The sequence below is a fragment of the Stegodyphus dumicola genome, chromosome X2 (assembly GCF_044657685.1).
Source record: "Stegodyphus dumicola isolate Sdum_Otavi_A_Nest chromosome X2, ASM4465768v1".
NCBI lineage: Eukaryota > Metazoa > Arthropoda > Arachnida > Araneae > Eresidae > Stegodyphus > Stegodyphus dumicola.
In genome coordinates, this window is record NC_140781.1 from 94,446,872 (window position 1) to 94,462,547 (window position 15,676).

At 34.4% G+C, this 15,676-nt stretch overlaps 1 protein-coding gene across 2 annotated transcripts in view; it reads left to right on the forward strand.

Moving 5' to 3' along the window:
- LOC118185807 (proton channel OtopLc-like) overlaps nucleotides 1-15,676 on the forward strand; it is a 64,337-nt gene that overhangs the window by 45,466 nt on the left and 3,195 nt on the right. For both annotated transcript variants that reach the window (XM_035355723.2, XM_035355722.2), the window contains exons 3-7: nucleotides 2,709-2,940; nucleotides 5,666-5,780; nucleotides 5,866-6,112; nucleotides 10,964-11,124; nucleotides 11,430-11,625. In XM_035355723.2, coding sequence (XP_035211614.1) covers nucleotides 2,709-2,940; nucleotides 5,666-5,780; nucleotides 5,866-6,112; nucleotides 10,964-11,124; nucleotides 11,430-11,625 — 951 coding nt within the window. The remainder of the gene's footprint in view (nucleotides 1-2,708; nucleotides 2,941-5,665; nucleotides 5,781-5,865; nucleotides 6,113-10,963; nucleotides 11,125-11,429; nucleotides 11,626-15,676) is intronic.

Here is a 15,676-nt window from a genome sequence, read left to right on the forward strand (position 1 = left end):
CTTTCGTAAAAAAATCACGTGTTTTCCCATTTATGAATATGTTATCCATGTTTAGATGTTGTTTAATATCGTAATCCTAGTTTCACAATCGGGTTTTTACGATGAACTTTACACTTAATGATAAAGCACTTGTAATGTAGTTCTCAGCATAAATGGCGTTGCGAACATTTTTTTTTTTTTTTTTTTGGTGTGAATTTATTATATTCCCCTTTTTACTACACCGTTTTTCAAAAGCTATTTTTATGCGAAGAAGTATTACGATGACTTATTTAGATCATCCTTCCACCATTTTTGATTATACAATATTTACAATATTTATATATATATATTTACTTGCCTCTAAGCAATGAAAGTTTACTGAGAATATTAGTTTAAATCTTGACATATGGTTTGTTGGTTTAAAATCCTCAAAATTCAGTGCAAGGAGCTGTTTAAGATATTTAGTAGTGAATTTGGCAACTATTTGCCATAAATTTATGAATGTTTTAAAATATTCTTTCAGATTTTAAAGTTAAGTCTAATTAACTCTCCGACTTGGAACTTTTTAAACTTACTTTTTACGAAGAATTATCATCTTCGCAAATAAGCAGAAGGTTAACTAAAGTAACAAAGACAAGAGTTGAAGTTCTCCTAACTGCAGTTATATCTTAAATTTAACAAAATACTAGCTATACCCGACTAATCGGGTTTCAGGACCTCGGGTACTTAAAACAGTAAAATACACACAGTCTAAATCAGTCGATTCCAATGCTACGCACTAACAGATACAAAATGCACTCACTAATCTACAGGTCAGCTAGGTGCATGGCTTTTCTTTTTACAAATTACTGGGATGGCTGCCACAGTTCTAGCTCTAAACTACAATTTCGCTCGCTGTCTAAACCGAATCTAATTTACATTCTAGTGAAAGCTGACGAAAAAAAAATAAAGATGAAGAAAGTAATTAACATAAAAATAGCATGTTAGCTAAAGTAAGTCTTACAAAATAGCATTAACATTCAGATTTTTTTACCCATGCTTAAGTGGCCGAAGACCACGAAGTTCAGGTTCCAGAGCCGAAGCCCTATCCTTGTATAACAAAGTAGAAAAGTCCATGACTTGACGATAGAATTGAGTAGCATAAAATTCATTTCGTAGTGACGACAAGCAATAGTGAAGAACGGTTAGCAATAGTTTGAGATAATGTTCAGCTATGACGTTGAGGTGCTGACCAAAAAAAAAAAAAAAAAAAAGTCAGGTGAACATCATATGGAATGGCCAAAGTTCAAATGAACGAATGTAGGTACAGGCAGGTAGAGGAGTATTTAAGTGATGACAACGAATCAGGAGATTGTCTGGATCTGCAAAGCTTAGGTATTAGCTGTTGGTAAAAAGGGTATGGCATATGAGTAGAGCAGGCTTTCTCATATTAAGATAGGCAGCACATTTACGGTGACAGAATTAGGACTTGGAAATAAGGATAAAATGAATAAAAACAAGAAATCAGTTAATAGAAAGTACAAAAATTAAGAGGAGATTTGATCATGGACAAGGGGTATAGGAATGCCGAAAGGGGGGAGCGTAAATTAGAAGGAAACACAAGGAATAAATTTGAAGATTTCAAAGATGCTAAGGACTTAACTAAGCAGTGGCATTTTCGTTTATTTCTGCTCTCATTTGCATAAAATATGCACTTTATCAGTGGTGGTAGAACAATTTTTCAGTGCAGGCATGTGTTTATTATGAATAGAAATAAAGATATTAAGTTTGCTTTTGGCAAATAGTGATTGAAACTCGCTTAACGTAGATCTGAGATTAAGTACACTATTCGGATTATTAATGCTTACTTTAGAAGCTATTCGGTTCTTTGAATATAATAAATCTGCAGTATCTAGCAAGTTATTAGTTTCAGCAGCGGCTGAAGGATTATCTTGAGTATTACTGGAATCTCTGGGTTTAGGGGAATAGAGAATTTTCCTGACAAGGTCTGAGAGTACTCAATTATTAAATTTATTGATGTAAAGATTATTACAGACATGTCCTTAAATACATTTAATAGCTTAAATTTATGATCAGTTTGGGTTTGATTTTGTTTATTTATTCAATGACCGGCTTACTTATTTTATACATTACAGCTTACTTGTGGCATAGCAGCATCCATATTACTCGCATGTACATAATAATTATCCTGCGGGCATATACGCGTATAATTATGGATATTTTAAGAAGTAAATCTGGAATTGTCTTTATTATCAAAACTCGGAACAAGAAAATTTGTAATTATTAATATTTTTACTTTTAACATTTAATAGAAATTAATGAAGGGCAACTCAGCATTTTTAAATGCTAATACAAACTTCCATAACCATGCGATTAATATGACACTTGTTTGTACTAGCATTTTAAATGTGCATTTTGTGAAAAAATATGTCAGCAAATGAAAGATTTTAGTATGAAAATGAGAAGGATTCTAAAACTCGTCGGTTATGATTAAAAATAGTGCTGTGCATGAATAATTAGCACATGTATAATATCCGAATCATAAAATGCCACAAGGATCATTACTTTTCCGTTTCAGTACAAAACTGTCATAATATTAAAAATTCGTATTATCTTTGCAAATTATTACCAATGGACCAACACAGATTAACGCATTATAATGGGAAATATAACTTTATGTATAATATTTTATAATAAAAAATATAATTCTTTAATATTTATTTTTGCAGATACTGGTTGTACAAATATTCGACCCAATATTCCTTCCCGTTCTAGTGATGATTCAGGATTAGGCGCAGTTACTGCTCATCTAAACCGTAAAAGAACGCCTTCTCTACATTTAGATATAGGAGGTGTATCAAGGGCAAGTTCTTTCGCTGGATCTATGAACACTTTGCCAACAACACCTACCTTGAGCAGAAAGGAAGGTTTCTTGTTTTTTCGAGAATCTTCATCCGAAAAGTAAGTATAGCTTTTTATTTAATTTTATAAGTGCCGATCTCTTACAATAGAATGGATTCCTTAGTAATCGGGAAAATAAGAGCCTTCATTTGGAGTTAATTCCAAATTAAACTCTTCAATGCATGATAAAAAAGGAAAAATTTCAATGTAGCTATTAACAAAATAAGTAAACATGTTATCGCTGATTGCAGTTTTGTTGTAACTTAGTCCAACGTTCCCAAATCAGACTGTTACGGTGGTGTTAGGATAGAACTGACAGCAGTTTCGTTGGAATTTAGTTCAACAGTAACAAAGCGTTGTAACGGTAGCGAATGCAGTAGCTCTACACATCTAACTACTGCATTCACTACTAGAGCAACAATGGTAATAAAGGACTGAGCTCCAATGAAACGGCAGTCTTGCAAAATTTTCCATTATTTATGCAAACTATCACGTAGAACTTCTTCAGCTTTTTACTATTAAGCTGCATCAAGTTACTTTCCTCGAGTATTTCAATGCAGTTTAGGAAGAAACTATAACGTCTCTTTTCTACCAGAATAAATTCATTAATATACAAATACTAGATTTAGATGGGCGTATGGGGTTTTGAAATTTAAATTATTTCTTAAAAATTAAGAGAAAGTCTTTCTTCTTAACTTTTAAAGAAAAAAGTAAAAATTGAAATTTGACTCAGACAATACATTTATTTCAATTCCCATTAAACATCGATGAGATAACTTGTTTGAAAACTTAAAGACTGAGAAGAATGAAGACCAATAACTTTTTACACTTACATTCGCACATCTATAAATATTTACAACTCAAAAGAACATTTTGATAATAATAGTACAATCACAACTACAAATAATTAACTCAAGGTTTGATTTACAATATAGCTTACAGTTCTTTAATTGTATCTGTTGTGGATATAAAATATTATCCTAAATAAATTTAAAATCTTAGCTACTAAACTATTCATTTTCTTTACACATTTCCCTAAGTACCCCCAATAACTTATTAAGATCAAAATAGACATACAAATACAAATTAATTTGAACTTGGGATTAAATTCCCGAATAAATATTCACATTTGAAATATAATATTCTAAATACCACATTAAAATATTAAATTCACACATACACAAAGTCATTTAGTTTTACATAAATATCACTACATATAAGGAGGAGGTGAAAAGTACTTGCATTTAACAGACTACAGGATACGCCATGCTGAAGGTTAATTTTCTGAGAATTGGACTACAAATGTAATGAAGCCTGTCCTTAACATTGTCACTTACAGTACTTAACGCAGTTCAATAATTTCGTAACGTTCAGTATTCGTATCGTTAAATATCAGTTCCGAACAATCTCATTATAATATTTCAGAAAACAGGAACACAACGACAGAATAATTCATATCAGCTGTCGGAACCTTTAGCCTATATTCTACAGATACGGAAAAATCTGTTTATGCTTTGGTAACAGGAACACACGCTGGGAACAATTCCACAGCATTCGAAACCAGTAGTCGATATTCTACGTGTCCAGAAAAGCTTCGGTAACAGGAACAATTTCACATCGTCAGTTGCAACCAGTAGCCGATATTCTACGGGCTCAGAAAAGCATATTTACGCTTCGAGAACAGGAATACACGCCGAGAAAAATTTTATATCATCAGTCGGAACCAGTAGCCGATATTCTACGCTTCCAGAAAAGTCTATTTATACTTCGGGAACAAGAATACAAGACGGGAACAATTTCACGTCATCAGTCGAAACCAGTAGCCAATATTCTATGGGTGCAGAAATGTCTATTTATGCTTCCGGAACAGAAACACACGCCAAAAACAATTTCACATCATCAGTCGAAACCAGTAGCCGATATTCTGCGGCTCCAGAAAAGTCTGTTTATACTTCGGGAACACACACCAGGAACATCGCACTGATCATCACATTTTCTTCTCAGGGGAGTTACGAGTTCATATATTTTTCTCAAGATTATATATTTGCTATCTTAAGATTATATATTGCTATTAGTGCCTTTTAGCCGTATAAGATGACGGAAATAAAATCGCCAGGGGCTTCTAATTTGAGACATGCCATAAAAATTCAGCTTCTATGATGAAAATCTAGAAACATATTTTTTGTTTCTAAATATAATCAAAAATAACATTATTCTCGAAAATAATATGTGAAAAAATTAGTTCTTTTTTATAAAAACAAGCCAATCGAGTATTTTGCGATTCGTACGGAGGCTAAATAAGTAATAGGTTTAAATATACTACTAAAGGTTTGATGAATGATACAAATAATAAAAATGCATTCTTTTCTTCCAAACTGCTCATTCTTAGAACGCTCCTTTAATTTTAAACATATTTTTAGTTAACTAGTATTTCGCATTCAATATGAAGCATTAACTAATAAAATACATCTCTTACGCGGTATAATACAGAGTAGAGCATTTTCAGTTACCCATTTTGAAAATAATATATTCGGTCCTAAAGATAAAGAAACTCCGAATATTTTATACCATCTTTTTCGCTACATTTGTCCGTTTAAATCCATGCCTCATAGACTTTGCAGTGCGGTATGTGTGCGTTTACTGCAGTTATTCGTGAAATTAATTTGACTTGCTTTGCTGTGTTTAATTTCTTTAGGGGAAGAAGATATTACCAATGATAAATGTTTAGATTGTATAACCTGTCAATACATGTCTTGCGAAAGTAAACAGTTTAAATTTTTTTCAGTGACTCACTCGTTGTGATGTTAAGCGCAGTGTATGCCAAACTTTTGGTCGTAATGGGTATCAGCTTCCCTTTAGCAGAAGTTATCTCTCACAAGATTCCAGCATCCTATTATGAAGTAATTTTACAATTATTTTGTCTATATTATACTAAACTTAGCATTTATTTCCCGTATTTGTAACGTAAACTCTCTTCTCTTACAGGGATTTTACCTTTACCTTTACTTGGGGAGTATAATTTTCCTGATTTACGTTTATCTGTTCCTGTTGAGGTCAGAATCTCCGAAAAATACTAAAGCTCAATCCTTTTTCAAGCAAGTGTTAAGGCGGGTAGGATCAGTTGCAAATAGTTTGAGCACTATGGAACAAGGTAGCACCGTACAAGCAAATAAACGGCGTTTCAATGATGCAGCCCACTGCGGGAGCTTCTATCTGCGACTTGGAGCCGTTGGTATGTCATAAAATCATGATTGCACTTGAAAATACAAAATTCAAAAATTTTAAGATGCATTGCTTGTTAGAAATTTAAACTAGAGAAGGTGAAATATCACTAATCGTAGTTGCTTAGTACTCTTAATTAAGTGCAACATAAACAAGCAACAGTACAAAACACAGCAGAAAAGAACTAACGAAGCAAATTTACCTACTCACATAACGGATAAATTATTGATCCTCATAACTGTATTTACGGAGAGTAAAGAGCAAACAACTTACCATCCAATCCTATAAAAGCTTTCTTGATTATAAACCCTAATACGGAACAATCTACTATTTACTTCCAACTACACTCATGTCCATAAATTAAGGATAATGCAAAATAAGGCAAAGGAAGAGTTAGAAGCAAAAATATTTGACTTATTTGTAAAGCTTATTTATTAAACAAAAGGTAAAGAGCAAAAAAAGATGCTATATGTTTGATATTATTAAAAAAAATAGCGATTTTTTCTCCCTGGAGCAAATTACAAAAAACATCTATTTACAAAAAACAATATTACATGGTTGGTATGATTGTTAATACATTGTATGTCTCCCAGACGATGCAATACAGTCCGTACAACGCCTAGGCATGCTGAGTATCAAATTATCGGTTTGATCTTGGGGGATATTACACCACTCAAAAAGCAATGCTCTCCGAAGTTCCGGTAGACATGTAGGAGGAGGTTGACGGGCTGCAACTCGTCGGCCAAGCAGGTCCCACACGTGCTCTACTGGATTCAAGTCCGGTGAGAATGCTGGCCAGTCCATACGGGTGATATCCTCCCATTGAAGGCATTCGCTTACGATGTTTGCACGATGAGGACGGGCGTTGTCATCCATAAACCCAAATTGTGCGTCCATGGCGCCCCGAAACAAACGTACATGTTGTTCCAGAATGACGTCCCGATAGATTTGGCTTGTCATGGTTCCAATTTGAACATGCAGGTCAGTTCTGGAACCCAGAATAATTCCATCCCAAACGAGCACTCCTGCCCCACCGTAACGGTGTCGTTCAATGATGTTTTCTTGGTAGTAACGGGTACCTGGAGCTCTCCGTATGAAAGTCCGTCGAGAATCAGACTGCAAGCTAAACATGGACTCGTCGGAAAACATCACATAAGCCCACTGTTGCGGTGTCCACAATGCATGCTCTCTACTCCAGGCTAACCGCAGGCGACAGTGAGTTGCAGTAAGTGGAATGCATCTGACATGTCTGCGAGCATATAGACCAATCTGCCCTAAGCGTCTGTACACGGTCTGCCTTGAAATTGTCGTACCAGTGGCTGAAGAGGGCTGACGAGACAGGTGTGAGGCTGTGCTCCGCCTGTTTCTTTTGGCAGTAACTGCCAAATACCGGTCCTCATTCGGCGTTGTAACTCTGAGGCGACCTGTGCTGTAACGTCTACTCACATTACCATCATCTTGGAATCGTTGTCAGAGCCTGGAGATGACACTCTGGGCAATTCCATCTTCGTCTGATACTTCCAGTTGGGTACGCCCACATTCCAGACGGGCGATAATTCTACCACGTAAAAAATCATCCAAATGCGTCGTTTATGTCATAACTATTCGGTTATTTCACTGAAATGCTTATAAAGCGCCTGCGAACAATTTTTCTTTGGAACTTTGGAACTTTGCGGTTATACTGGCTTTCAGCAGGAAATTAAAGTCCTTCTCTTGCCAGTTCCTGATGTGATCCCATGTGGGGCCTGACAGAGTAGAAACCTGAAAGAAATTTTCTCTCGTGGAGGTAGAAGTGTGCTGGAGAGAGAAAAAGAGAAAAACAAGCACTTTGCTCCTGTACTGCTACATCTTGGATGGAATCCGCCTAGCAGGGGCCGGAGAAAGAAACTTCGGATGACCTGTGTAAGATAGCCCGAATACTAACTGTCCATTCGTCGGAGCCAGTCACGTGGGAGGTCACCCTCCCAGAAACTGACCCCGATCGATGCTGCTTGAAAACCAGAAAACTGGAACTTAGAATTCTGAACTCAAGAGGTGGGCGGCAAATGGGCGGAGGTTTTTGTCTTCAGCCAGGATTTCGTAGATAAGAATGTCCGTGAAATTAGCGGGATTCACATTGATAATATTATTAAAAAAGTTGTTGTTTATTCTGCTGAGGTAGTCCTGAATAGTATCTATTTTCAAGTCGGAGTGGAGAGTCCTATTCCGAACATAGTAAGGAGCTTTTGTGATGATTCTTAGCACCTTATTTTGAAGCACTTGGAGTTTGCTAATTTCGTTTGCTTTGTAGTTTGCCCAGGCTGGAGCAATTTTACTTCTTTGCCTGTATTCCTTATATATCACTCTCTTACACTCTCGTCATTGTGACGTACCATCGGTGTCATCTGGTTACTTCCTGAAATTTGCATATGGTTCTTGAAGATCTGTGTATTGATTTTACAGGTGATATATTTATTTTAGAGCTCGATTTCCGCGTGATTCCGAAATATCCTTAATTTATGGACATGAGTGTATTTAAAGGCAAAGAACACTGAAGTTGAACTTTTTTAAAAAACAATTTCGTTATATTTCAAGAGTTAAGAAGAAGTTATGATAAAATATTTCAGCTCTAAGAAAAAGATTTAATTTAATTTTTAAACGGATATAACTCGTAATTTTTTGGTACTAATAACTTATTCAATGTCTTTTTTAAAGAAACTCAAAGTCTTAAAAAGCTATTTTGGATACAATCCTCACTCGGATATGTTTTTGTTTTGACCTTTTATCTAATTGCTAGAGCTTTTTAAATGCTTTGTAAAATTTTAAATTTTAATAGCTATTAAAAAGTGTTTAATAATTTAATAGAATGTTTCAAAATAGCATTCATCATGTGTACGTTTAGCAACTAACGGAAAATATGGAAATAATTTTATTACTTATGGCAGAAACTTAACATGTTTCAATGCGACTGGTTCACTAAACAAATCGCACCACACATGGGCATGGGCAGAATTTCCTACACTTTTATTTGATTACACTAGTTCTAAATATGAAAGAAGCGATGCGAAATATGTGATACAAAATAAGTGAGCCATTCTACATGGCTTTCACAAACTCTATATTATATCAAGTTTACTAGTCCTGTTGCTACATGCAAAAAGTAGAACAGAGAAACTTACACATTCTGCAAAGACAAATCGTAGATCAATTATCTTCAAGTTCTGGTGGGAGCGGACTGATGATTCAACTATCAAATGTTTGATTTTACACTCTGCTCGCAATACTCACATGAGCAACTTATTTTCTGAGTTATACGAATTTAAATGCCATACAACTAAGAAAAATACAAAAACAGGAAAACTGCATTTAAAGTTTGAAGTTTTACGACTTTTTAAATGCAGACAGCTATTCAAAAAAAGGTTTCTATATGCATTCTAATTGTGGTTATTGTTGTTGTTGTCTTTTCCATATTACATGAATTAATGGCTGCCAGAGCCTACTCCAAAGAGAGATATGCATTCTAATTAAGATTTTGATACAAAATCTATCAGGTATATTTAACATTGCGTAAACAATATTTTGGCTCAAATTTTGCAAAAAAAAAAAAGACTTTTCTTTGAGTTTTTTTAAATCAAAAAATAATTGGTTTGCCTCCTCTTATTTTTTCAAGCTATTCTTATGCAAGAAGTGTGGCTCTCAAACTAGACAAAAATACTATTATTCAGGAAAGGAATTTTGTGAGTCCTCAGTAACCATTCAAAAAGTCTTTTAACTGTGTAATTAAGGAGATCCTTCATTCCATAGTATAGATATGTAAGTCAGAATTCTCTGTAGTTGTCTCGCTATACATGATCTTTGGAAATGCAAGGACTAAGAAGATAGGATTAGTGAAATTTGCCGTTTTCAGTTATTTCATATAAAAGAGGCTTTGTTGTAGGGAGCATACCATATTTAATCTTTAGTATTCACATATTATCTATTTAACAGAAGCTATCCTAAATCTTTACTCAACTTTTTCTATCATAACATGCACAGATTTGAACAGCATTTAACACATTCGATTTTAAAGATTAGATATAGAGGCAAGAGTACATACTCGAGGCTTCAACAAAGCATTTTTATTAATATTGTATTTTTGTCTGGCGTCATGAAACTCTATCTGTGTATATGTCAAACGCGAAATCCTTACGAAAATATTTGATAGAATTTTTATAATCGTAACTCAAAGCTTAGAATCAAATTACAAACAAGTAGCTTAAAATGTTTATCGTATACAATTAACCACCAAAACCTGGAAAACTATCTCTAAAACAGTAAATTCTGTAAAACTCTCTCCAAAAGATGAACGTCTGAAAATAATCATCGAGGCTTGTACTATTGTTTCCATCGCTAAAATGATCAATCATTTCTCTTTATTCCCCCACTGAAAGCCTGGCATTGCACTGAGGGTGAGTCTTTAATATAGAGATTCTTATGTGGACGTTTATCTATGAATCACAATTTTCCCGAATCAAACTACTTTATCTGACACCAAAGCATTTTTTATATCTCAAATTAATGTCTTCTGAGTCTCGACATCAGTTCAAATTTTATAAAATATAGCTGTCTTTAAAAATAAGTAGTTTTAACTTCCGCTTTATTTTCAGTGACTATTTACTGAGCAGTTAAAATGTAAAATATGAACAGAAACGCTTTTATATTTTCAAAAAACAATTACAGAACATAAAAATAAGGGAAAATAACTAACAAGGAAATTAACGTTAATCAGTTAAAAGCATAATTATAAACAAAAGTTAAAAATTTAAAGCGAAGTTAAAAATTTCAAAAATTTCTTTAATATCGTAACATGTTACATAAATTAAAAACTTTATTTATATTTCAGCTTTCGGCATTGGTAGCATGATCTACTCAGGACTGGAATTCGGACAGTTTTTTGAATTAGAAGTAGATTCTCATTGTTACAATATATTATATGCCTTAACTCCAAGTAGCAGAATGGCGTTCACATTCATACAACTTTATTTCATTTTCCTGAATTCACGAGTAAGTACCAGTAAATCTTATGTTAATCTGTAACTAAAAAGTATTGAATGGGAGAGACATATTTTCTTAAGTAATTTAATACATGCACTACTTAACCGACACTATGTTTATGACATTTTGTTATACTATATAATCTTTTAAATCATTTTAATCTTTTAATCATTTAAAAGCAGGTTTTAGAAAGCTTCCTGCCTTCAATTTTTTAGTTGTTTTAAACTAAATTAGTAAAACCAATGCATAAGCTAAAATATTTAGTTAAGCCTTTTTTACAAGAAACGTCTAATGTAGCTGTTTTACTTTCATAGATGGCGATCAGCAAGTATAGGACTTTGGCGAGGTTTGGACTTATGCATATGATTGCAACAAACATGTGTGTGTGGTTACATGTACTGGTTCAAGAGACTAAGCATGAAATTTTGACTTTAATTACCCCAAATGCTACGAATCTTATCCCTGCCTTTGTCATCGAAGCCCAGCACACTGAAAATCTTCATAATTTAGGTAATAATCTATAAATGATTAAATTCAAAGAAGATTATTCTGAAAAATTTTTCTCGAACGTGTTATGTATCAGTGACATAGATTGTTATGCATGTGTTATGTACGTATGTCATTGAATGTTATGTTTATGTCATGTAGGTATTACGTAGACATCTCGTTCTTCCACGCAAGACAAAGATAGTTTTAATCACGTAACTATTTCGTTTTGGCATTCCTAGCTAGTCTTTGTAGCTGTTAATAAAGATGTCTGTTTATGAAGTATTTTACGGAAATGACGGGAAGGATGCGCAGTTGTAACCTTAAAAACTCAAAGAATTACATTCTGTTAAGCTGAAACTGTAGAAATTTAATTCAAATTCATTTCTTGAATAAATCAGAATTATCTCACAGAAGGTGTTGGTATCCCAATGATATTTTTGATTAGTGGTTAAATTTACTACACTAAGTCTGCACACACTGTTCAAATATTTTCTAAGTTATTACATTATTAAATAACCAGATAAAAAATTGGCATGTTGAATAAAAAGTTGAATAATTGGCATATTTGCAAAACTATTATTCAATGGAAGAACTTAGAGCCATTAGATAACTATCATTTATTTCATTTTTGAGTTTAAAAGGACTAATTTTATAGAATTAAAAGGTTTAAGTGTTTAAGGGTCAAAGTCAAGATTGATATTTGCTAATTTACATTTTTAATTTAATTCATGTTATGTAGGCAGAAAAGAAACTGTAAAAGGAGATGGAAACTCTAATCAAACAATATCCTGAAAGCTATGCCATTGATGAACAGCGAAATACACATCTACAACGGGTTGTTTTTCATTTGGAAAGTCAGGTATTTCATAATTTAAGAAGGGTATAGGCTAAATTGTAAGTCAAAAGACCTAAAATTCCTAGTAGTAGCAGCAATATTCGTTTGAAAGGAAAAATAAGGGAAAAGAAATGCACAATAATATTACCTCAAGGCACTTAGGTACTGTTTTGTGTTTCCTTCTTTTTTTCTCTTGGGATCCCGGTGTATATTGATTTATGAATTATTATTATTAGCATTTTTATGATATATATATATATATTGAATTTAATATCATAAAACATTTTATATATAATATACGTAGGTTTTTTTTTTTCGACCTCAGATCGCACAGTATGATGGCCAGGTATGCGGCAGGTGGTTGGTGTGCGTAATAAGCGACTGCGCATCTCCCCCTCCACACGCTCTGTCACTTGCGTATTCAACACGCCATTTTCTGTTGAGTTGCAGGTCACATAAACATGGCTGTCGCTATTAATTCTCCCGCCAAGTGTGAACTGCGAGCTGTCATTCGTTTCTTGCAGGCAGAAGGGAACAGTGCAGCGGAAATTCATCGAAGAATGAGTCGAGTGTATAGAAACAGTTTTATGAGTGATGGCGTTGTTCGTGAATGGTATCGAAAGTTTAAACTGGCCGAACTGATGTGCATGATGAAGGGGGTTAAGGACGCAAGTCTGTCGCTACAGACGACATTGTTCAACGAGTTGACCAAGCGGTTAAGAAAAATCGAAGGTTGACCATAAGTGAATTACCAATGAAATTTCCGGAAGTTTCAAGATCTTCCCTGTATCGTTACTGAACAGTTGCGCTACAGAAAAGTTTGCGCTCGCTGGGTCCCACAGATGTTGACTGATGACCACAAAACTCGCCGGTTGCAACGTTTGAGTTTCTTGACCGTTACAATACTGACGGAGAAGAGTTTTGAAATCCATTGTGACAGGTGATGAGACATGGACTCAATATGACACGCCCTAAACGAAACGACAATCACAACTATGGATGCACACAAATTCTCCAAAGAGATCCACAAAATTCAAACGAACCTTTGACAACCGTAAGGTTATGGCAACTTTTTTTGGGGGACCAAAAAGGTGTGTTGCTTGTGGAGTTTATGCAGCCTGGAACAAAAATTAATGCAGATTCATATTGTGAAACTTTGCGACGCTTACGGAGTGCTATTCAAAAGAAACGAAGAGGCATGCTGACTTCTGGAATTGTTCTGATCCACGACAATGCCCGTCCTCTCAGCGCTCGTGTAACCCAACGGCTCCTTCAGCAATTTAAATGGGACATTTTCGAACATCCACCATATAATCCCGACCTAGCGCTGAGTGACTTTCATCTGTTCCCTGAACTGAAGCAGTGGCTTGGCGGGAAGAGCTTCCAAAATGACGTGGAGCTGAAAGAAACCGTCACAACTCACTTCCAATCATTGGTGGGGACATTTTATGAAGAGGGTATTGCAAAGCTTGTTCACAGATATGACAAATGCCTCAATCGTCAAGGTGATTATGTAGAGAAATAACCTGTATTGTTCATTACGTTTGGTAATAAAATCTTTTTTATGTATTCACCCGTCTTTTCTTTATAGCCCATCGGAGGTTGAAAAAAAATAGCCCTCGTATATATGTAATAATAAAAGCAAAGGAAATGACGGAACACTGTAGATGCGTGATTAGACCCATATTGAAGAAGATTTTGATTGCGTAGTATGCTAGTAATCAAACTTGGTAACATCTAAAGAACTTGGCAGTCGAAGCAGTTTTAATTCCATTTTTATTTCCAATTGATATTTGTGGCCACAATCACTTGGCACTCTAGTCGTGCCTTTCCACAGAAGATTTACATTTTTGATATTGTTGAGATAGAAAGCAAGCCAGCGAAATTACATCTTAGCAGAGTAGAGGGCAAAAGCTGAAGTGCGTCGTTATGAAAGATGGAAGTACGTGAAGAGAAAAGTTTTGGTTTACAAGGTCAGTTTCAGTTCTTAATTATTACGTCATCAGAGTTGCGCGGCCCATAGAGTGATCTAGAAATGACGCAATGCAGAGAAGTTATTACGATTTTAGAATAAAGAGGAAGAATTAATGTTTTTAGTTATTCTGATTCATATAATTTTATCTTACATATATATATATATGTATGTGGGTGGGTGGGTGTAATAAAGCAAACTTAGAAGTAATATTGATGGCGTAGAACGTTGATCCATATTGCACAGCAAACTTGGCAGTCGAGGCGAATTAAATATTCATCTCTATTTCAATTGACATTTGCGGGCACAGTTCACTAGGCACTCTAATCATGCCTATTCAACAGCATTTACATTTTCGATACTATTGCGATAGGATGAAAAGCAGCACGCCAGGGTCTTAACTGCAAGACAGCTAGAAGCAAAAGTGAGCAGTTATCCAATATGTCAGCCTATTAAGAAAAAATTTTAAGTTCCGAATTTGATACGTCATCAACATAATGCAGGTCATATGACGTGGATTGTTTTAGAAATGAAGCAGTGCAGAAAAAGGCATTACTACTTTTAGAATAGAGAGGAGGAATTAAGGGGCTGTTGCTTTGATTTACATATTTTTTATTTTACATATATATTGTATATGTAAATAGAGAAAGAGAAGTGGTAAACATAGGAAACGAGATATGACTGTACTAATACTCTCTTCTGTCTGTACTGCGGGGAAAGGAATTTCAAAATGTTGAAAGTCAAATACCCAAAATTATAAAATAAAGCAAACAAGAAGTTAAAATATAGAAGTATGATCAGCATTAAAGCTTTGTTTCCACCATATACCAAAGTATATTTAATGCAACTCTAAATTAAACCTCATCACTATAAATCGGAAAAAAGGCCTGAAATAAAGTACAAGAAATTAAGTGGGAGCTACACGTGAAGAAAACTTTATAGAGGAAAATTAAGGGCACTTTATTCTGCAGTATCTATTTTATTGCACTTCAGTATCTTCTGCAGAGTAGATTACTTTTTAATGGGATCACGGAGGTTGCATTACTGATAATTTGAAATGAGTTGCATTTGGTTATTTGTAAAAGTAGGTTGAAGAGCAGATGAATTAATATTCGCTGATATTACATTTTAATCTGTTCACGATGAATTACTACTCCTGACGCAAACAAGCAGAATCATGAGATATTATTAAATGTAAGCCCTAATGCAATGTATATGCTAATTTCATGGACATGTGTAAATCTTTATGAATAATGATAAATAAT